At 34.9% G+C, this 22943-nt stretch overlaps 1 protein-coding gene across 1 annotated transcript in view; it reads left to right on the forward strand.

Moving 5' to 3' along the window:
- The window catches only part of RNF17 (ring finger protein 17), a 119901-nt gene that overhangs the window by 23312 nt on the left and 73646 nt on the right, over nt 1-22943 (forward strand). The window contains exons 7-14 of the mRNA XM_072719741.1: nt 7302-7473; nt 8837-8913; nt 9227-9301; nt 14066-14373; nt 16437-16595; nt 18701-18890; nt 19754-19922; nt 22313-22503. Coding sequence (XP_072575842.1) covers nt 7302-7473; nt 8837-8913; nt 9227-9301; nt 14066-14373; nt 16437-16595; nt 18701-18890; nt 19754-19922; nt 22313-22503 — 1341 coding nt within the window. The remainder of the gene's footprint in view (nt 1-7301; nt 7474-8836; nt 8914-9226; nt 9302-14065; nt 14374-16436; nt 16596-18700; nt 18891-19753; nt 19923-22312; nt 22504-22943) is intronic.

The following is a 22943-nucleotide window of genomic DNA, read 5'->3' on the forward strand; positions in this document are numbered from 1 at the left end:
TTTCATTTGCATTTGCTTCCATGTATTTTTTAAATTCTTGATTAATTTCCTGCTTGACCCATTCATTCTTTAGTAAGATGCTCTTTAACCTCCATGTGTTTGTGGTCCTTTCAAATTTTTTCTTGTAGTTGAAATCAAGTTTTAAAGCATTATGGTCTTAAAATATGCATGGTATAATCTAAGTCTTTTTGTACTGGTTAAGACCTGATTTATGACCCAGTAAATGATCTCTTATGGAGAATGTTCTGTGTATGCTTGAGAAGAATGTATATTGTGATGCTGTAGGATGAAATGCTCTGAATATACCTGTGAAGACCATCTAGTTCAGTGTGTCACTCAAAAGCCTTGTTTCCTTCTGGATCTTCTGCTTAGATGATCTGTTCGTTCTATGAGTGGGGTGTTAAAGTCCCCTACTATTAGTGTATTATTGTCAATTAGTTTGTTTAATTTTGTTATTAATTGGTTTATATATTTGGCCGTTCCCAAGTTAGGAGCATAAATATTTACAATTGTTAGATCTTCTTGTTGGATAAACCCTTTATTATGATATAGTGTCTTTCATCTCTTGTTACAGTCTTCTGTTTAAAATCTAGTTTGTCTGACAAGGATGGCTATGCCAGCTTTCTTTTAATGTCCATTGGCATGATAAATGGTTCTCTACCCCCTCACTTTCAATCTAGAGGTGTCTTTGGGTCTAAAATGAGTCTCTTGTAAATGCCCCATATTGCTGGGTCTTGTTTTTTTAGTCCATTCTGATACCTTCTATCATTTGGTAGGAGCATTTAGTCCATTTACATTCCAAGTAATTACTGAAGGATGAATTTAGTGCCATTTGATCAGCAACCTGTAAAGTTGCTGTTCCTGTATATTGTCTCTGTTCCTTTTTGGTCTTTGTTACTTTTGGGCTCTCTCTTCACTCAAAGGATCACCTTTAATATTTCTTGCAGGGCTGGTTTAGTGTTCAGAAATTCCTTTTAATCTTTGTTTGTCTGGAACTTTTTATCTCTCCTCTATAGTCTGAGTGACAGCATTGCTGAATAAAGTATTTTTGGCTGCATATTTTCCCATTTATCATATTGAATATATCATGCCAGTCCTTTCTGGCCTGCTAGGTGTCTGTGAGCAGATCTGCTGATAGTCTTATGTGTCTACCATTATAGGTTAAGGATCTCTTGTCCCGAGCCGCTTTCAGGATTTTCTCTTTATCTGTGAAATTTGCAAGCTTCATTAATTCTGTGTTGAGGTGTTGACCTATTTTTATTGGTTTGAGGAGGGTCTGTGCCTCCTGGACTTGAATGCCTGTTTCCTTCCCTAGATTAGGGAAGTTCTCAGCTATAATTTGTTCAAATAAACCTCTTTTCCCTGTCCCTCTCTTCATCTTCTGGAACCCCCATTATCCAGCTATTTTATATTATGAAATTGCTGAGTTCAGTAAGTCACCATTCATAATCCAGTAGTTTTCTTTCTCTCTTCTTTTCAGCTTCTTTATTTTCCATAATTTTATATTCTGTATCATTGACTCTCTTCTGCCTCTTTTTTCCTTGTTTTTAGAGCTTCTGTTTGGGACTACGTCTTGGTAATACCATTTTAAATTTCAGCCTGACTTGATTTTTGTTCTTTTATTTCTATAATAAGGAATTCTCTAGTGTGTTCTATGCTTTTTTTCAAGGCTACTAGTATCTTTATAATCGTTGTTTTAAGTCCTGGTTCAGATGTCTTACTTACATCCATATTGATTAAATCCCTGGAAGTGAATACTGCATCCTATTCTTTGTTTTGGGATGAATTTCTCCATGTCATCATTTTGTCCAGAGAAGAATAGAAGAAAGAAAAGATGACAATTAAAAAAAAAAAAAAAAAAAAAAAAAACAGAAACAAAACCATACAAATCAAGAAAAAAAAAAAAACGGAACCAAACCAACAAACAAAAAAACTAGATTCTGGATGTGTTTTGTTGGATCCTGCTTGTTAAATGAAAATAAGAAAATAAGAGAGAAAAACTATTTTTTAAACGTGTGTGTATGTATATATAATAAAATACAATGGAAATATATATATGCTATGGCATATATATATAGCATATATATAACAATTTTTAAGTAGTAAGAGAAATTGAAAAAACAACTCAAAAAATAATAATGAAAAACTTAATAAAAAAAATACCATGAATGCTATATACTTCCCCAGAGCTGAAGTTTTACAGCCCTCTATGATCAGTAAACTTAGTGCGAGCCAGTTGTTCCTGCTGGTATTCTGGAGGGACCTATGCACTGATTCTCAGGTGCCCTCACCCTGGTGGAAATGCTCCTCCCTTGCCAGGGGGCCTGGCTTAGTGTATGTAAGTGGCTCCGGATTCCCCTGAGTAATGCTGTTTCATTCCCTGAAGGCTTTCTGCACTGATGGGAGGGACAAAAATGGCAGCTCCCCAATCTCTAGCCCTGGAGCTGAACATTCATGCCCTTCACTCTTCAGTGAGCCGTCATTGAAAAGCACTCAGTTACTCTTGCCTCCCTGGTTTCCATCAGATCTCTGTGTTCACCCAGACTATGAGCATTTTTATCTCAGGCACTTGAGTTTCAAAACTCAAATTTTACAGACACCTGTGCCACAGACTCATGGTGTTCCTCCTGGTGAGGTAAAGGAGGGTTCCTGCCACGCTTCTGCCTTTTGCTGGACCCCTGCCGGGAAACTGGTTACAAGACTGTGCAGTAGTTTGCAGTTTATGGTAACTAACACAGAACAGAAAGCCAGCACCTAGACTCACTGTTTTCAACCAGCTTTCATGCTCCTATGCCTGCGAATTCTGCGCACTCAGACACGCCAGTTCTTTTTGTAACCCAGGGGATCCTGAGACAATGCTGTTCCACCTGGGATTCTGTCTCACCTGAGCACTTTTAAGCCAGCAATGTACATAGCAGACTTCTGAAAGTTACATTTTGTGCTCTGCTGCTTTTAATACTTTGCAGTAGCCTCCTTAAGCATGCTCCCTCCCCTCTGCCATATCCTCCAGTGTATAACACCCCATATTCAAGTCTCTGCACCTCTTACCTTCCAAAAAGTGGTTGCTTTTCTTTTTTCTCTTTGTAGAATTGCAGCATTTCTTTTCTCAGATCTCTGATTTCATGGGTATTCAGAAGGATTTGATAACTGTCTAGCTGTGTTTGAGAGAGTAGAGATACTTAGGGTCCCCTACTCCTCCACCGTCTTAAGTCCTCTCCCATGTCAATTTTTTAAATTTTTGCTTTTCATTTGTTTCAATATATTTTCCTAGTGATTTTTTTTGTTTGACCCACACATTTGTGTTTAGGAGTATGTTATTTAATTTCTACATATTTGTGAATTTTCCAGTTTCCTTCTGTTAATGTTTTCTAGTTTCTTTCCATTGTGATCAGAAAAGATATAAGCTTTCAGTTTTTTAAAATTTAGGTTTTAAAAGACGTGGTTTTTGACATATGATCTAAGCTGGTGAGTGCTCCTTATATGCTTGAGGAAAATGTGTATTATCAGTTGTTGGGTGGATTTTTCTCTTTATGTCTGTTAGGTACAATTGATCTGTCATGTTGTTTAGTCTGTTTTTTTTATTGATATTCTATATGGTTTTTCTATCTGTTATTGGAAGTAGGAAGTAGGATATTGAAGTCTCCACCTACTATTGTAGTGCGTTTCTCCCTTTAATTGTATATTTTTGTTGTTCTCTCAATAGGTAAATTTTTTTCTCTTGTAACAGTTTTTGACTTAGTGTATTTCATCTAATATTAGTATAGTTCTCTTTTGATTATGGTTGGCACAGGATGTATTTTTCCATCTTTTCACTTTCATTCTATATATATCTGTATATCTAATGTATCTTATAAACCCTAAATATATGTTGTCATTTTTTGAACTCTAGTCCTCGACTCTGTGCCTTTTGATTCTGAAGTTTAATCCATTTAGTTTTAAAGTAATTGTCAATAACGAAGAACTTTTGTCATATTGTTTTCACTATGTTATAGGACTTTTTTATCATTCAGTTCCTCTATTACTACCTTCTGTTCACTTTTTTGTAGTGACATCTTTTAACTCCCTTCTGATTTCTTTTTTTGCATATTCTGTAGTTTCTTTAGGATTATCATGGGTGGATTTTTAGGGGGATTACATATATTAAGTTATACCAGTCTATTTTGAATTGATACCAACTTAACTGAATTGCATGTAAAAAGTCCTTTATATCTCCTCCTCTGTTTTGTTTTCACAATTACATCTTTACGTATCATGTACCCATTAACATAGTTTTTTTTATTTTTATTTTTTATGATAGTCACAGAGAGAGAGAGAGAGAGGCAGAAACATAGGCAGCGGGAGAAGCAGGCTCCATGTGCCGGGAGCCCGACGTGGGACTCGATCCCGGGTCTCCAGGATCAGGCCCTGGGCCAAAGGCAGGCGCCAAACCGCTGCGCCACCCAGGGATCCCCCATTAACATAGATTTAAAGTCATTTTATGTATTTGTCTTCTAAATCCTGTAGAAAATAAAAAGTGGAATTATAAACCAAAATTACAATAATACTAGATTTTATATTTGCCCATGTATTTACCTTTACCAAGTACAAGTTACTTTTTCTCCTTTCATTTAACCTGAAGGACTTTGTTTAGCATTTCTTAAAGGACAGATATATTGATTATGAACTCCCTCAGCTTTTCTTTAAGTTTTCCCTTATTGTTTGATGGACAGTTTTGGTAATTTTAAAAGTCTCAGTTGGCAGGTTTTTCCCTTTCAGCACTTTATTTTTTTTTTCCTACCCCCCCTTTCCCCCCCCCAGCACTTTATATTTTAATTTCTTTAGAGAGAGAGTGATCAGGGAAGGGGAAGAGAGGGAGAGGGAGAGAGAGAGAAAGAGAGAGAAAAAGGGACAATCCTAAGCAGGCTCCACACCTAGTGCAGGGCCCAACATGGGGCTTGATCTCATGACCCTGAGCCAAAATCGAGAGTCAGACACTGAACTGACTGAGCCGTCCAAGCACCCATTAATATTTTAAGTATGTCATCCTGTTGCCTTCTGGCCCCCAAGATTTCTGCTGAGAAATTAACTGATAATCTTACTAAGGATTCCTTGTGAGTGACAAATTGCATTTCTCATACTGCTTTCAAGATTCTCTATTTGTCTTCCAAGAGTTTGATTATATTATTTCTCTATGAGGGTCTCAAGTTCATTCTACTTAAATTTCTTTGAGTTCTTACACTTGTCAGTTTATGTATTTTATCTAATTTTGGAAGTTTTTAGCTATTGGGTCTTCAAATAATTTCTGTGTACCTTTCTTTCTCTCCTGTTTTAAGAACCTTCCATAATATATATGTTGTTTTTCTTGAGGGAACCCCTCAAGTATCTTAGGCTCTGTTCTATTCATTATTTTTTCTTTCTGTTCCTCAGTCTCTGTAATTTCAGTTGTCCTAGCTTCAGATTTACTAATTCTTTTTTATTCCTACTCAGATCTGCAGGTGAATCTCTCTAGCAAATTTTTCATTTTAGTTATCGTTCTTTTGAATACCAGAATTTGTTTCATTTTTATAATTTCTGTGTCTATTGATATTCACATTTTGGTCCTTCATTGTTTTCCTAATTTCCTCTAGGTTCTTTTGCATGTTTTCCTTTAGTTCTTTGAGCATACTTTAAGCTGTTGTTTTAAAGTCTTTAAGGCCTATATCCCTGCTTCTTCAGGGATGGTTTCTGCTACTCTGGTTTTTTTTTCCTTTGAATGGATCATGTTTTCCCATGTCTTTGAATGCCTTTGGTGTTTTGTTGAAAATTGGGCATTTGAAAACACAGCCACCTCTCAAGTCATTGCCAACTGGCTCTCTCCAGGGGCAGTCTTTCATTGAGTGAGCATGCTCTGGAGCCTTAGAATCAGCCTCAGGTGAAGACTTAAGGTGTTCTTGGATCTTTTCTGAACATGCATCTTCCCTGGGCTTGAGTATGGTTTTCTTGAGTATGTTTTTTTTTTTTTAATTCCCTTATATACACAGCTACTTTTAAAGTTATTCATTTCCGAAAGAGTCTCACCCAAGCTTTTGGAAGCCTTGGATATTCTACAATATGTCTTTATGATCTCTTACCCAGGGATCTGTTGCTTTTAGTCTTCTACAACCTTCCCAAGTACCGCATGTTGCTTTTTGCTGCCAGAGCTCCAAGTTAGGTGAAACAGAGCAGTTCCTCAGACATCCCAGAGACAAGTGAGAACACTGCAGATAAAGTCTGCTATGCTCCCTCTGGTTTGACAGAAGGAATTAGACCAAGATTACAGCATGCTAAGGAGAGGGCTGGGCAAGAACAAAATACTATGGAATTTCCTACTGTTTTGAATGTGGCTTTTTCTTGATTTTGCATTTGCTTGGTTGTATGCCTTTGTTTATTGTCCAGAGTTTCTATAAGATTATTTTAACCAATTTTTGCTTTTTTTTTTTTTTTTTTGACATCTCCACTGGGTAACAAGGGCTTAGAGTTACCTAGTTTTGCCATTCTGCTGACTTCAATCCGTAAGCATAAGTTTTTAGAAACCATACTAGAACTTAACAAAATAACCATTTTCTCACCTAAAGAATGCTTTCAGATTATTTACACAGTTACTAAAATGGTTTTTGGAATATCTCTTTGCCTTTAGAGCCTATGTCACATTCTTGTTACTCTTCAATATGGCAGGCAAACACTCCTATTTTTTTTTTTTTTTGAGACAAGATTGGATTTTAAGGAAATAATAAAGTCATTTGTTTGATAATGAAATGAGTAAGTTACACACTGAAATTTTTGGTACAAATTTTTTTAGTTGCCATAATAAGGTAATTCCATCAGAGGCCCAGAGAAGATTTTGAGGAATGAGGTACAAGTAATGAAGGAGTTGCTAATTGCCTAAGTGATTACTTTAAAGATTATAGGTAATTGATACTTATGTTCTGGTTTGGTGAAATCTTATTTTAAAATCTCATATTTATGTAATTTGTATCCGTTGATAGAATTTTAAAATGTGAAGGCACATCTTTATGGGAAATGAATACAAATTGTCTTTGAAATGGCATAAGTGATTATAAGATAGGATTTCTCTTTTAGGTGGAATCGTCCAGGATCTGTCTGCTGTAATCTATGACAGCTTAATCTGTGACAAACTTATATCCTTGTGCTTTTTCTCTAGTTATCATTGACTTGAATGACTTTTTAAACCATGTTTATAAGCTAGTGAAATTACTCTTTTGATATCACTCAGTTGCTATAAACTCACTTTCATATGAGTATTTATGAAATTCTGTAAAATAATTTTGGGATCTTATATGAAGGAAAAAGAACCTGTGTGAAGAAGTAGTAAGAAATACAGATGATTATCTATCAAGTGTAATAATGGCTAAAAGCTACATTGAAGAGAAAAAAAATGATTTGGCTGCAGCTATGAAGATAGCAAGAGAGTTAAAATCAGCTCCTTCTTTAAGGACTTATTGTGACCTGAATCAGGTAATTTTGATCATAATGTGAATTATTTCTGAAGTCTGTTATTTTACATGGCTTTGGAATATGATGTTTTAAGACATAAAATTTTTTTAAGATTTATTTATTTATTCATCAGAGAGACACACAGAGAGAGAGAGAGAGAGAGGCAGAGACACAGGCAGAGGGAGAAGCAGGCCCCATGCAGGGAGCCCAATGTGGGACTCGACCCCAGGTCTCCAGGATCAGGCTCTGGGCCGAAGGTGGTGCTAAACGGTTGAGCCACGCAGGCTGCCCAAGATATAAGAATGTGTTTTCAGATTATCCTAATTTATCTTGGCCTCAATTTAGAGTTCTTAGTTGTTTGAATTCTAAAACAAACATTAATAAATTTGTTTAGCCTTTTATTATTTACCAGTTAGGGAAATGGCACAGTAATAAGGTCTTTATAACAGATGATCTGAGAGCAAGTAGGATGACATTGAGTTGGAATTTGATGTTCCTAGGGCATTTGAATAAAACTAAATGGAATTCTCTTTTTATAAACAATTATATATGTCTCATTTAAGATTTAATGCAAGGTTTTTTTTTTTTCTCTTCCCGCTTCTCCAAATGTGCAGGTCAAGAGATAGAGTGCTTCCCCTATGTTCTATCATCTAATCATGTGCCTAGGGAGCACATATGGGAAAAATAAAAACACGTTTCTGATGAGACCATTTGGCATGACAGTGTTAACCATCAATCTTTTTTGCTGATTTCTACCTTGCTCCCTTGGGTTATAGATCCTACTCTATTGTCTTTAAGTCTTCATGGCCTTTTTCCATAGATAATCAGGTGTTTGGGCTGAACTGAAGTATAAAATAGAAGCCATTGGTATATCTACTTCCAAAGTCTCCAAGTAAAGAGAGAAGATTTGGCCACCATCTTACTTGGTCAGACTTCTCTCCAACCATAGTTCTAAAAACAATAGTCATTTCCTGTGTATTACATATGAGACATTAGGAGGTGTAAGAAAGTAATAAGATTTGGTATTCACCCTAGTTAGGTTTACTAAGATGAAGCAAAAAGATGATGGAGGATAGCAATGCAGGTACAGAGTGAATCTGATCAGAATTTTCTCCTATTACATAAATATATCCCATTTATTAACTAGACAACAGTCTATTAATTTTGTTATCTATTAATTTTTATCTCTAAAAGATTTTAAATTTCTTTGGGGGGAAAATCATAACTTACTTGCATCCCTTCCTTTGGGTGCCTAAAATTAAACCTTAAACACATTAATTAGTGAGACACTTAAAGGCTGTAGTTTCCTTCTTAAATTTTATTTTGTTTCAACATTTATTTTTTAAAAATTCCTATCTGAGTAATGCGTCTCTTTTGATTCTAGATTATCCGTACTTTGAAATTAACATTTGAGAGTGAATTGTTACAAGTTAACTCTCTAAAACTAAGGAACTCTCCCAGGTAAGTAAATTGTAATTCAGGAGAACCTAACATTTAAGTATAAAAGTGTATTAGAGGCTAGATTTATTAAATAATAAGCAATTATAAATTGAAAATTTATGTCACAAATGTGTCCCAAATTAGCAACCATGTAAAGTAAGAATAATTTATGATAAATTAGAAAAGTATGTTGTCAGCTGACTTTTAGAGAAAGTAATAAACTTCTATTAGAGCACTTAAAAATATTCTTTTAGAGTTTTTAATGTTAGCAACTTTTATTTAGAAAAAGTAATAAAGTGATATTAGAACATTGACTTATATGCTCGTGTTTTAGGTTGAATATGAATTGTAGTGAGATCATCTGTATGTTCAACAATATGGGAAAGATTGAATTTGAGCGCTTAACAAAGTAAGTATAAGTATGGCAGAATGGGCGGGGGGCACCCAGGTGCACAGTCACTTAAGCATCCAGCTCTTAGTTTTTACTCAGGTCCTGATCTCAGGGTTTTGGGATCAAGCCCCAAACAGAGCTCTGCATTCAGCTTGGAGTCTGCTTAAGACTCTGCCCTTCCTCCCTGCATGCACACTCTTGCTCTCTTAAATAAATAAATCTTAAAAAAGGCAACATGCCATTAATTTCTGACAAGGTCTGAGAGAAAAATTACCTAAGAGACAGGAAAATTGATGTGTAGTATAGTATGTATGATTCAAAAACTGAAATAACAAAAAGGGCAAAGTTTTCTTTCATTTAAGTTTGTGTAAAATATTTAAGAATATCTAGAAAGAATCAGTATTAACAAATACATATGTGAAAGTTATCTTTGAGATTCATTCATTCAGCCAGTGTTGAACACTGATTTTGTGATCGGCACCAATAACCTTAACGTTGTGATGTGTGTCAGAGAAGTTGTGATTTGTAGAGGATGATACATGTAAACAGTAAGATGCATAATTGCTATGATAATTTATGCAGAATTTAGTGGAGATATAAAGGAAGGGATTAGATAGTTCTTTTGGGGGTAATAGGAGACTTGGAGAAAGGAGAATTTTATTTTATCTATGAAAAATGAGTAACAGTTGGAAAGGAGGCCAAAAGGGAGGTAGGCATCATAGCAGAAAGAAAGGTATGGGCAGTGAGATAACATGCTACATTCAGTGAACTGCATTTATAATTCCACTTGGCAGAGGATGCATATAGGTTAATCCTAAAGATTTTGTGTGCTGTGCAGCAGCCTTTGAACATTTATTTTCTAGATCATGTTATCCAGTGTGGTAGCCAGTAACCACATGTACCCATTTAAATTTAAGCATCAATCAATTAAAACAAAATTAAAAGGAAAAATTGGAGGGGTGCCTGGCTCAATTAGTTGGTAGAGTGTGTGACTCTTAATCTCAGGGTCATGAGTTCAAGCCCCATGTTGGGCATAGAGATTACTTTTAAAAAAAGGAAAAAATCAGATTCTTTGGTTGCTCTAGCTACATTCCAAGTGCTCAGTAGCCACATGTGGTTAGTAGCTATCATATTAGTGCCCCACATTTTCACTATTGGACAGCACAGCTGTACACAGTAGAAACCACTAAATGACTTTCAACATGAAAATAATAATAATTAGGTTACATTTTAAAAAGATAACTCTGGTGACCTTTTAGAGGATTGTTTGGAAGAGTATGATGCTAGAGGCTGAAGGATCAGTTGGGCTTTTGTATCAATAGTCTTAGCAAATGATGAGAAACCAAACATAGGTAGTAGCACTAGAGAGTAACAGATACAACAAATGCTAAATAGGGAAAACTGATAAAGCTTATTAGTTGTTTGAGCATGATGAATGAGGAAAAGGAAAGTATCCTCAATGATTTGCAGGTCTGGCTTTGGTGATTAAGTTGATGGATTGTGTTATTATTCACTAAGATTGAGAATACAAGAAAAAATTTAGGAGTGGAGGAATAGTGGACCTGTTGGTTTATTGTTGTTTACCACGTATCTGGGGGAAAATGTACAGAGAGCAGTTAGCTGTATGTACTAAAGCTGAAGATGAGGTCTTGAACTTGATTCTGGGCTTAGGAGTATACTGTCAGAATATAGATGCTTTAGAAACCCTCAAAAAGAAAGTAAATTCATTCACTTGTAGGTGGTATGTCTCTAGGGGAAATCATCCCTCAAGAAGCATCCACATTCATTTCCTTAGGTGACTAACTAACCTGAGTTTGGCCCAGTGTCTTAAAAGGTCAAGAATAGACATGAGCAGATGTACTCTTAGCCAGGTAAACTATAAGACAAGTTTACAAAACTGAATGCCAGAATTCCAGTTTAGTCAGAATGCCAGGCCATTAATAGACAAATGTAATTGCTGTATGGACTGGAATTCTTGTGTTGGCATTCTTTTCCAGTATCCAAACAGGCCTAAGAAGCCAAATTATAAGAAATTGCTTTGTTGGGCAGCCCTGGTGGCGTGGCGGTTTAGTGCCGCCTGCAACCCAGGGTGTGATCCTGGAGACCTGGGATCGAGTCCCGTGTCGGGTTCTCTGCGTGGAGCCTGCTTCTCCCTCTGTCTGTCTGTCTCTCTCTGTGTCTCTATGAATAAATAAATAAATATTAAAAGAAAAAAAAGAAATTGCTTTGTTTGCAGTGTTGTTTGCAATACAGGGAATAAGATTAGTCAAATAGCTTAGTAGCATTAGGCCTAGATAGTACATTCCAAATATGTTTCTTACCTCCAGAGGACTAGAGTACCAGTCCTTTGGCTCAAGTCCTTTTCCCCTAAATATGGAGCCCTGTACCATATTCATCTTTGTGACTTGGCTTTTGTGCTTCCATGGATAATCATGAGCCTTCCCAATGAGTATATCCTTTTAGATATTTTGATAACTTGAATATGATTACTATCAAATATTTTTATTTTATTTTATTTTTTATTTTATTTTTTTCAAATATTTTTAATATCAAAAGCTATTCTCTTTTAGACTGCATTGATCTTGTCTTGATTTTAAGGTTAATTTATAGTAGTCTTAAGTTTTTTCCTAGTTTTAAGGGAATGTATCACTCCAATCTACTTCTACTTATTATATGTGGTACTTAAACAACAGATTTGCCCAGTAGGAGCAGGTATTGACATATGTCAAGGACAGTACCCTGGAGAAATACTAAATTTTAAGATTGAGGAAGGGTAACCTGCAAAACAAAACTGAGAATGGAGTAGGCAAAGGTTGAAAAACAAACAAAAAAAAGTGGTGTTCTAGAAGTCAAAGGAGGAGTTTATGAGACTAGAGTCAGTTGATAGTGTTAAATGTCCCAAATCTTGGGCAGCCCTGGTCGCTCAGTGGTTTGGTGCCGCCTTCAGCCCAGGGCATGATCCTGGAGACCTGGGATTGAGTCCCATGTCAGGCTCCCTGCATGGAGCCTGCTTTTCCCTCTCTCTCTCTCTCTCTCTCTCTCTCTGGCTTTCTCATGAATAAATAAATGAAATCTTTTTTTTTAAAATGTCCCAAATCAAGTAAGAACTGTTATAAAAAGAAATGTTTAGTTTGCAAAGTTGGGTACATATATGTATCCTCAGAAAGTGTTTGGATTCAACGTGTATTTTACTTATATTCAAAGCATACCTTTTCTTGGAAGAGAGAGAATATATATCATTGCTAAATATAATTGACTTTGTTGGCTATTTCTAAAACACTTCTTAAATGATCTATGATGGGGCAGCCCTGGTGGTACAGCGGTTTAGCACTGCCTGCAGCCCAGGGCGTGACCCTGGAGACCCGGGATCAAGTCCCACGTCAGGCTTCCTGCACGGAACTTGCTGTGTCTTTTCCCCTCTCTCTCTCTCTCTCTCTCTCTCTCTGTGTTTCTCTATGAATAAATAAATAAATAAATCTTAAAAAAAAAAGATCTGTGACGAAGCTAAATCCAAAATGGGTTAAAAAAGACAAGCTTTTTGAGATTCAGTCTCATATCTTTGGTAGAATTTCTGTACTTGTAGATTGATAGCCTAAATCTGTGTTGATATGTGAAGAAGGTAAAAAAATATGGAGTAAACTTCATAAATAATCAACTGTGGGTTAGTGGCTACTGAATAATACCCAAAGGATTGACTAATGGTGATTTTTAGGTGAGGCAGAGATTTTAACGATTTGCTCAGGACTACCCTTCACTGTTTTCTATACTTTATTTTTAAGCCAGTGAATTAAAAAAAAAATAAAATAATTTAAAGTGAGATAGCTGAGCCAAATCAAAGTGCTTTTGAAAATCTGTAGTCACTGTTCTTTAGGACTAGAAAACTGTGACATGATTGTATCTTTCTTCAGCTTCATTGATTATACCTCTTGTTGACCTTTTAGAACTCTTGGCTTGCTTAGGGCTGGGAATGGGCAACAGTTTCTTTCTGGGTAGTGGAAATGTTCTAAAATTAGATTGTAGTGATGGCCGCACAACTGTAAATTCAGTCAAAATTAATGAATTTTATGCTGTGTAAATTATATACATCAATAAAGCTATTTAGGGTACCTGGGTGGTACAGTCAGTTGAGCGTCCGACTCTTGGTTTTGGCCGAGGTCATGATCTCAAGGCCCTGAGACTGAGTCTAGCATGGAGTCTGCTTGAGATTCTTTCTCTCTCTCTCTCTCTCTCTCTCTCTCTCTCTCTGCCCCTCCTGCTCATACTCTCTCAAAATCTTTAAAAACAATAAAGCTATTTGGGATGCCTGGGTAGCTAAGTGGTTGAGTGTCTGCCTTCGGCTCAGGGCATAGTTCTCAGTCCGGGGATCAAGTCCCACATCGGGCTCCCTGCGAGGAACCTGCTTCTCCCTCTACCTATGTCTCTGCCTCTCTCTCTCTCTCTCTCTCGAATAAATAAAATCTTTTAAAAAGTAATAAAGCTATTTTAAAAATACATCTGAGGCACCTATACAATAATTTTACCTCTTTATATGTGTCACAGTATTAACTATCATGTGGGAAGAAAATGGCTTGAAGGTAGATATTAAAAATTGATGAAACAACTTAAAGTAGCCATATGCCTGTCTGGTTTTTTTTTTTCTTGCAAATTTTTGTTTAAATGTCAGTTAGTTAACCTGCAGTGTAATATTGGTTTCTGGTGTAGAATTTAGTGATTCATCACTTACGTACTATACCCAGTACTCATCACAAGTGCCCTCCTTAATCCCATCTATTTTTTAAACAGATGTGATCCCAAAAAAAATGAAGTGGGACAGAATGTTCAAAAGAAATATAATCATAAAAAGGAATTTTCTTGTCATGATACATACCCATTGCAAGAAAAGAAAAAGGTTGACATGTCTGTTCTAAGTAATGAAGCCTCAACACCTTCTTTGCAATGGGAAGCCAGTGATGTGCATTTAGAAGCAGAAGACTACCAGCCACAGAAAGAGGTTGTTGCAGCACCATCCCCTAAAACCATTGCTGTTCTGCCTCAAATGGAATCTACCCCTGATGTGATAATTGAAGAAATTATTGAAGAAAACCTGGAAAGTGAGTGAAAATACAAAAGCAAGGAAACAATATGTCTGTAATTAGAAACTAAATTAGTCCCTGTACTTAACAGAAACCTACTGCTGTTATCTTATACCTCATTATGAGTTAACACCTATTGGTTCCTTGCCCCTACTTTCATATTTTCCAAAATTAGGATAATTTTATTTTGGGTGCAGTAATCTAGCCTCTGAGATGTAAATTTAGTATTTAGTTTAATTGAGGTATTTGATTTTTTGGTGTTCCACACATAAGCCTTGTAAAAAAAAAAAAAAAAGACAAAAATACAAATAAGAGAGATATTTGTAGAGCAATCTCATGGCTTTGTCCTTAAATTTAAGAACAGGTTCTCCTAAATCTTCATTTTGAGATATGATCTGTTATAAAATGAGTTAACATGAATATAAGAGCATCTGTTTTGTAACATTTCAATGTATTCCTAGCAGTTGATTAACGAACAATGCCAGTATTCTCCCCATTAACTACTGCTGTGTAGTTAGTTAGTGTACTGCCAACCTTAAGACCATGTTCAAGTTCTGTTTTAGGATTCTTCCACCCACTTCCCAACCTGTTTCAATGGTTGATTCTCCAGAATGACCTTTTGAATGCAAAAAAAAGGACATGTTTTCAGTTGTTTCCATTGTATTATTATTGCTGATATTTCAGTGAGTTAAAAAAAGCCTGTCATATCTACTGATAAAAGGAGTCTTACCATTCCAGTGTTTTGTCAACTCAAGTACAGCTTTTTAAACAATAGTGTGCCATTGTCAACCTAATAAAACTAGTACATTTGCCTTTATTTCCTATTTTGATGAAGCATGCTTCACACATTATCTTGTGGAAACACCTAGAGATCCAAAAAAGCCTTTTTCAGAAAAAATAGTCTTTCCCTTTTGGATCAAAAGCAGGTACTTTAACAACTCTGAACTTGATGTTGTGGAGTTTGCTGTATGTAAATAACTGTCATGTGTGAAGGCAGTGAGTAAAATGAACTTTACTGCTAACTAAAACTTCTTCCTTTTTAATGTTAAGAGTTTTAGCTGTTACTGGCAAAAATATTTCTGAAATCTGTAACACTTCTTTCAGCTGTCTCCCCACTTACACATATTTATCTCTTCATCCTCAATATGGGTATTTTTCTTTGTGATCTGTATTGGATAGTTAAAATGATCCATTTGTTCAGTTTTTATCATCTGTTTTTACTTGATTGTCTCCAGTTCCACTCCTCCTATTCTTTGTGTTTTAAACATTTTTACTAAATAAAACATCTACATCATTCAAAAATTACATATTAAAATACTGTGAATTCTTCCCTGACCTGTCCAATTTCAGTCTCTCCCTCCCTTCCACAGTTTCTTTATGCTTATACAAATATATACATCATTTTTCTGTTTCTGTACACAAAACATAGCATACCATATATATTGTTTTGTTCTTTTAATTACCTTTTAAACATTGCATTCTGGACATCTTTTCAGTAGCTACATTTGGCTTCATTACTGCTATATACAAAACATTTTTCTGTTTTATTTGACCCACACACACCAAAACACACACATCTTTCTCTAGGTGGTGCTCAATATATTGGCTTTGCCTAGACATTTTTTCACACTTCTCTAGCCAGGTAAGATTTATGTTTCCGAGTGTCTATGAGCTAATTATTGGTTCTTTGGATATAGTATAAGCAGGATTTTTGGGATATGCAAGAGACCTACTTATTATCAATAGAGCTCTGAGTTCCAAAATGTTCATAAATAAACTCTGATGTTTTGTTATAATATGATAAAGTTACAGAATATCTTGACTGCTACTCCATGTAACATACTGGGAAGTAAAATATTTACAGTTCAATTTGCTAAAGAGTTTAATGTTGAAAGTGGGATCTATTTGTTTTATTGGTCTGGTTATTATTTTGAGTTTGGACTCTTGTGAGACTTAAGTATTCTAGAATTTTCAATGCCACAGGACACTTAGTATTCTTTTTCCAGGATTTTGCATTCAGTTTTCATGAATTCTTTCCTAACTTAAAATATTATTAATGTGGTTTAAATATTCTCATCTAGGTTCTCCAGAGCTAGTTTTTGTAAGCCATGTAATACATCCTTGCCACTTTTACATCCGGAAGTATTCACAAATTAAAGATGCAACAGTATTGGAAAAGAAGGTGAATCAGTTTTGCAATAAGAGTTTACACCTTGATCCTTCAGACATTTTGGAGCTAGGTAATGAAATATTACTCCAAGCTACAATATCAAGTTTATTTAAGTATTACAGTATTTGGCCAACCCACATAGACCTTTTATAATACAGATTTGTATTCCAAGCATAAAAGTTTTAAAATTATATAACATAATTTTATTTAGGTAATTTAGCTAAATATTGACTGCTGAGTGAGGTATATACAAAAACTCCCATAATGGAGTGAAAGGAGTTATTTTTAAATTACAAAATCCTTCACAGGTTATGTAGTTTGTTTCTTCATCTCCAGGGAAAATTGACCTGTAAGATGGTTCCTTGTAGAGTGACTACAGTCCCCTGCTATCCACATGTGAATACTGAAGATGTCATTAAGCACTTAGATGCAGGAGGACAGTGGAGTCTGTTTCCTAGGGCCACTGAGAAGGTAGTTGGTAAACTTAATTAGTCCACCCTAATTCTTAGGGTATGCCCAATTTGCCATAATTGAGGCTTTTATTGCAAATGCTTTCCTTATAACACATTGAATAAATTCAGTTATACTCTATAATAAGATAAAGCTATGATGTGTTTGATTTATTAATGGAGTGAGAAAACTGCTGGGTTTTTTTTAAAGATTTTATTTATTCATGAGAAAAAGAGAGAGGCAGAGACATAGGCAGAGGGAGAAGCAGACTTCCTGCAGGGAGTCCAATACAGGACTCAATTCTAAGACCTCAGGATCACTCCCTGAGCCCAAGGCAGACATTCAACCACTGAGCCATCCAGGTGTCCTGAGAAGTGTAGTAGTAAACTTTTATGGCTACAAATATTTCTCTTAAAATTTAATACATGCCCAAGAGAGTTCAGCCTAGATTCAGAAAATGTTATAAAAAGCCAAAAAGTCATCCTTTGTTAAATTAAGAATAATTATTATTTCAAGGTAAATGACTTAAATACTCATTTATATTTTGAAAAAAATGATAAGGGAAGAAATGTGATGTGATGCTTTAGGAGGATATCCTCTTGTTCCCTTTTCATACCTATGCTCTTCATTATAAAGAACAGCAAATGTTTTCCATAGGCCTTTCTCTTACCTATTGCAAAAAAGAATGGTTTAATAGCATGTAGTTTAAAGCTCAGAGTATTGCTTATGTGGTATATCAACATAAGAGAAAAGTTGATGACAATCTTTAGACCACATAAACATTTTCACAGAACTAAAAATTAAAAGGCTGCCCTAATGCACCTCTCAGCAATCCTGTTTTTATTAGCATATACAGAGGGGATTTATACAACATCCCTCTGTATATAATCAGTGGTCAGGTCTACCAATTTATTTCTGATAGGTAGCTTAGTTATTAAGAGGGTGGACTCTAAGACAGCCTAGATTCTCCTCCTGCCTCTTTGCCTACCTGCATGATGGAAGCCCTATCTCCATAGTGTTGTTGTAGGGAGTAAGTAAATTCAAACATAAAATACTGAGAACATCACTGAGCTCATAGTAAGCATTCAATTCAGGCCTCTTTCTTCCTTGACCTTTTTTTCCTGATTATTAATTTTTAACTCATCTAATATGTCCTCTGCTGCTAGGTCCTTGGTTCATCTTCATCTTCTCTGAATATTAATTCTCTGTATATTAATGTAATTTTGGCATGTCATATACTGCCTCTCATTATTTCTTTACTTTGATTCCTCTTTATCAAGAGAAAGTAATTGAAAGTAATTGTTTCTTCCTTTATGCTACTAAAGTATGTACAAATTTCAGCATGTATATATCTGTATGCATATATGGGTATATGAATGGGATAGAAAGTCTTTATTGTAAGTACAGTCATTTACTTGCCTCTCTTCCTTTCTTGAGCTTCCTTTATGGCAAGGTGGTCTCATTCATCTTTGTTATAGTTCATAAAATATAGGTCCTCAATAAGAGACTGCTAACTTTGTTTTTACCTCCCTGTTTACCTATATAACAGGAACTGCCACAATATCCTACCTTTATATTTTTCATACCACTTGATATGTACTGTGTCATCAGTAAATAGATGAATTAAAACTTCTTAGTGATGTAACTAATATACATGTTCATAGATTAGAGCTTATTAGATACTTTTCTCCATAAGTACGGATAATGATTTGTCTTCCTCATTAGGTGCAAGAATATTTGTCAACAGTATTAAAAATGGAATGTGGTGCCGCGGAACTATCACTGAATTAATTCCGATAGAAAGTGAAAATATTAGAAAACTTTGTAGTTCAACCAGATTCTCAGTCCATGAAGTTGCACTAATACAGATATTCATGGTAGATTTTGGAAATTCTGAAGTCCTAATTGTTGCAGGGTATGATATTTTATTGTTATTACATTTTCCTGGCCTGTTTGGAAATATTTGTTATCAGAGGAGTGGGATACTAAAGAATAAAGGAAATTGGGAAGGGGTAGAGAGGAGTAATTTATCATTCTTCTAAGGTATATAGCTCTATTTTTTATTTTGCTCTAGTATTTATTTTACTAATTACTAAATTAGTAAAGTATTATCATTTATCAATATTACTACAGAGGAGCTTGGAAAAGTAGTGGGTCTTTGGAGGTTTTTTTGGAAAAGAAGCTTTTTGATATGCCCAAACTCAAGTACTTTTCTATGTTCCTTCAAAACTAGGAATGATGCACAAAAATATTCTTTTAAATAAAGTTTACAGTTAGCTGCAGTATGATTGAGTAGAATTTTAAATCAGATTTCTGTAATTTCATTAGTGCATATTAAAGTGGGATAATGTCTAACCCTAGGTACTCAAAAATATTTCTATCAGTCTTCTAGGAATATAAAACAAAAATCATAAATAATAAAAATATTTCTGCAATAAGGACCAGTATTAACTATAGAATGGTCACTAACTAATGGGCATAGCTTTATAAATAGATTTCTGTTTGGGGCCATCATTATCCCCCTTAAGTCTAGACTTGAGTAGATACATAAAAGACAATTCAGATAAAGTCGATTGAGATTTAATTCTATAGATAAAATAGGGTCTGTGCTTATAAAATATGGATTAAATCTATGTAATAGGAAAGTATGAATTAGAATACAACTTTCTAGAAGATTTAGCTTAAGGAGAGTATCCTTAGAAATGCATACCTTTTATGGGGAAAGCAAGTTTGGGTTTCAAGTATTATTTTCAATAAATATTACTTGAATTCTTCTAGAGTTGGTGATACCTATGCAAGATCAGAACACATTGCTGAGCAGCATATAGTACTAAATGACTTATGCTTAGTTCTAAGGAAGTCTGAACCATATATTGAAAGGCTGCTGAAAGACATCCACCCATTAGCACTGCCATGCTCATTGAAAGACATTGTTCCACAGAATTCAGTAAGTGAGACTTAAATTATTTCTTCTTTGGGGGCTAAATGTCCCGATTTTAGCTATGTATTGCCAGTCAGATTGCAAAGTGTAGGTTTAAGGCACCAATTGGTTTTGCATAATAAATAATCCATGCCAGTAAAAAAGGAAATTCAGTTTTCATAATTGGAAACATTCTTAATGAGAAATTGAGTCGAGTAAACATATGAATGAATGAATGATAGATGAAATATCGAAGTAAACCACTAAATTGAGTCACATGGAGAGAAAAATAAATTTTACAATATGGTGTGGTGTGTGTGTTTCTATACATTTCTTCACTTTTTTTGTTTCACTTTGTGCATTAGTTGTAGCCCATATTGCATTCTGCTTTATATTATTTATGAATACTTAATCCCCAGTGAGACAAAAACTCTATAAGACGGGAATTGTATTTAAGAGTATATGTTAAATTATATTAGCTGTTATATTATGAAATCTGAATGTAGGAATCTGTGTCTTTGCCCATCATTGTATTCCCAGTGCTTAGCAGATTACCTCACACATAGTTGGCATTTAATAGATGTTTGAAAGAATGAGTAAATGAATAAAAAATGTAAAAGGAAGCATAAATATTAGCGCTGTTGTTTTCCTCAAAATGGTAAAATTGGCTTAATTTTTATCTTTTATACTTTTTTGCATTTTCTGAGTAAACTTTATAAAAGAGGTTTTATTTTTTGTTTTTAAGAAACTGTAGCTTTTGGGATGCCTGGGTGGCTCAATGGTTGAGTCTGCCTTCGGCTCAGGGCATGATCCCGGGATCCTGAGATGGAGCCCCACATTGGCCTCCTTCCAGGGAGCCTGCTTCTCCCGCTGCCTAAGTCTCTGCCTCTCTCTGTGTGTCTCTAATGAATAAATAAATGAAATCTTTTTTTAAAAAAAAAAAAACCCAAACTTGTAGCTTTTAAAAAATTTGAATATAGTTGGGACACGCTGTTAAATTAGTTTCAGGTATACAACATAGTGATTCACTAACTCTGCTGGATGTATCACAGTTCCAGATTTCAAAATATACTACAAAGCCAAAGTAACCAAAATGGTATGATACTGGCACAAAAATAGACTCCTAGATCAATGGAACAGGATAAAGAGCCCAGAAATAAACCCATGCTTATATGTTCAATTAATCTATGACACTGGAGTTTTGGTCTTTTTCCCTATTGTATATCCTTATCTTTAGTAAATGGTGCTGGGGAAACTGGACAGCTGCATGCAGAAGAATGTAACTGGACCACTTTCTTATACTATACACAAAAAAAGACAAATTTCTAAATGTGAGACCTGAAACTATAGAAGTCCTAGATAAAACATAGGTAGTAACCTCTTTGACATCAGCTTTGGCAATATTTTCTAGATATGTCTCTTCAAGCGAAGGAAACAAAAGCAAAAATAAGGTATGTGAGACTACACTAAAAAAAACTTTTGCATAATGAAGGATATCATCAACAAAACAAAAAGGCAACCTGCTGAATGGAAGAAGATAGTTACAAATGATATATCTGATGAGGGGTTCATATTCAAAATATATAAAGAACGTAACACCAGAAATATGTAGTTTTAACCCTTGAAATTTAGTTATAGGATCTTAAAGGTTCAAAGATCAATTAAAAGTTTTTTAATGGGTGAATATTTTTCTTTATTGTTTAAGTAGCATATGCCTCATATATTCCTAGTTAAAGGAAACTAAGTTAACTGATGAATATAAATATCTTGATTGCATTACATGGCTTCCATTATGCTTTCTAAATTACCTTTTTTTAATTTGAGAGAGAGAAAGCACAAGCAGCAGGGAAGGGCAGCGGGAGAGGGAGAAGCAGACTCCCACCTAGTAGGGAGCCCAATGTGGGACTCAATCCCAGGACCTTGGAATCATGATCTGAGCCAAAGGCAGACGTTTCACCAACTGAGCCACCCAGGTGCCCCAAAATTATCTTTTGAATGTGTGTCATTAAAATGGAAAAATAGTATGTTTTATTTTAGAATATTTGTAATCTTCATATTAATATTCAGAAGTGAAACTAAATTCTAAAATACAACAGCTTATGGACAACTTGAGACTGTTCATAAAATCAAAGATCTAAAGGTACCTGGCTGGCTCAGTTGATAAAGCATGTGACTCTTGTTCTTGGGGTCATGAGTTCAAACCCACATTGGGCATAGAATTCACTAAAATCCATATATTGTAAATATATAAACACTGATCTTGGGTTTCTGGCCCTAGTTGTTTAGTATCTGTGGTTGAGTACCTTTACTCAAGTTTGCAGACTGGTTGTATTTTGGATTTATAAAACAAAAGCTAAATCCAGAGCATTGTACCATTAGTTATTACTAAATACATTGGAATTTTACTTTTTCCACAGGATGAAGGCTGGGGAGAAGAAGCTAAAGTAGAATTTTTGAAAATGGTAAATAACAAGGCTGTTTTAATGAAAGTTTTTAGAGAAGAAGATGGTGTGCTAATTGTAGATCTGCAGAAACCACCAACAAATAAAATAAGCAGTGATATGCCTGTATCTCTTAGAGATGCATTAGTTTTTATGGAGTTAGCAAGGTAGGTAACTTATTAAAACAAATACTTTTGAGATTATAGTTATAAACTGGAATAGCAAATTTTAACTTTAAAAATTATGTACTGACTCTAAAGTGAACATAATCCAAGAGGTTAAAAATATTGCTATCAGAGTTTTCTAAGTACAGTTTGAAAACTGCATTCAGATAATTTAAGTAGAAAAATTAAGGTAGCTCAAAATAGAAACTATTTATAGATACTGAGTATTTTTTAGACTTTTGATAACTTCACAAACAGCTCCACTAGGGTTTTAAGAATTATTAGTTTAACAGTTCCTGATTTAAATTTTCTAACCTTTGGAATAAGTTCATGATCACCACTCTATTTAATGTATGAATCTAGAATAGATGAAGTTTCTTCCTATACCCCCATCACTGATGAACAAAGTAAGCTGACTAACCATGGACATAGTGAAAGATACT

This window comes from Vulpes vulpes, chromosome 9 (genome assembly GCF_048418805.1).
Source record: "Vulpes vulpes isolate BD-2025 chromosome 9, VulVul3, whole genome shotgun sequence".
Lineage (NCBI taxonomy): Eukaryota > Metazoa > Chordata > Mammalia > Carnivora > Canidae > Vulpes > Vulpes vulpes.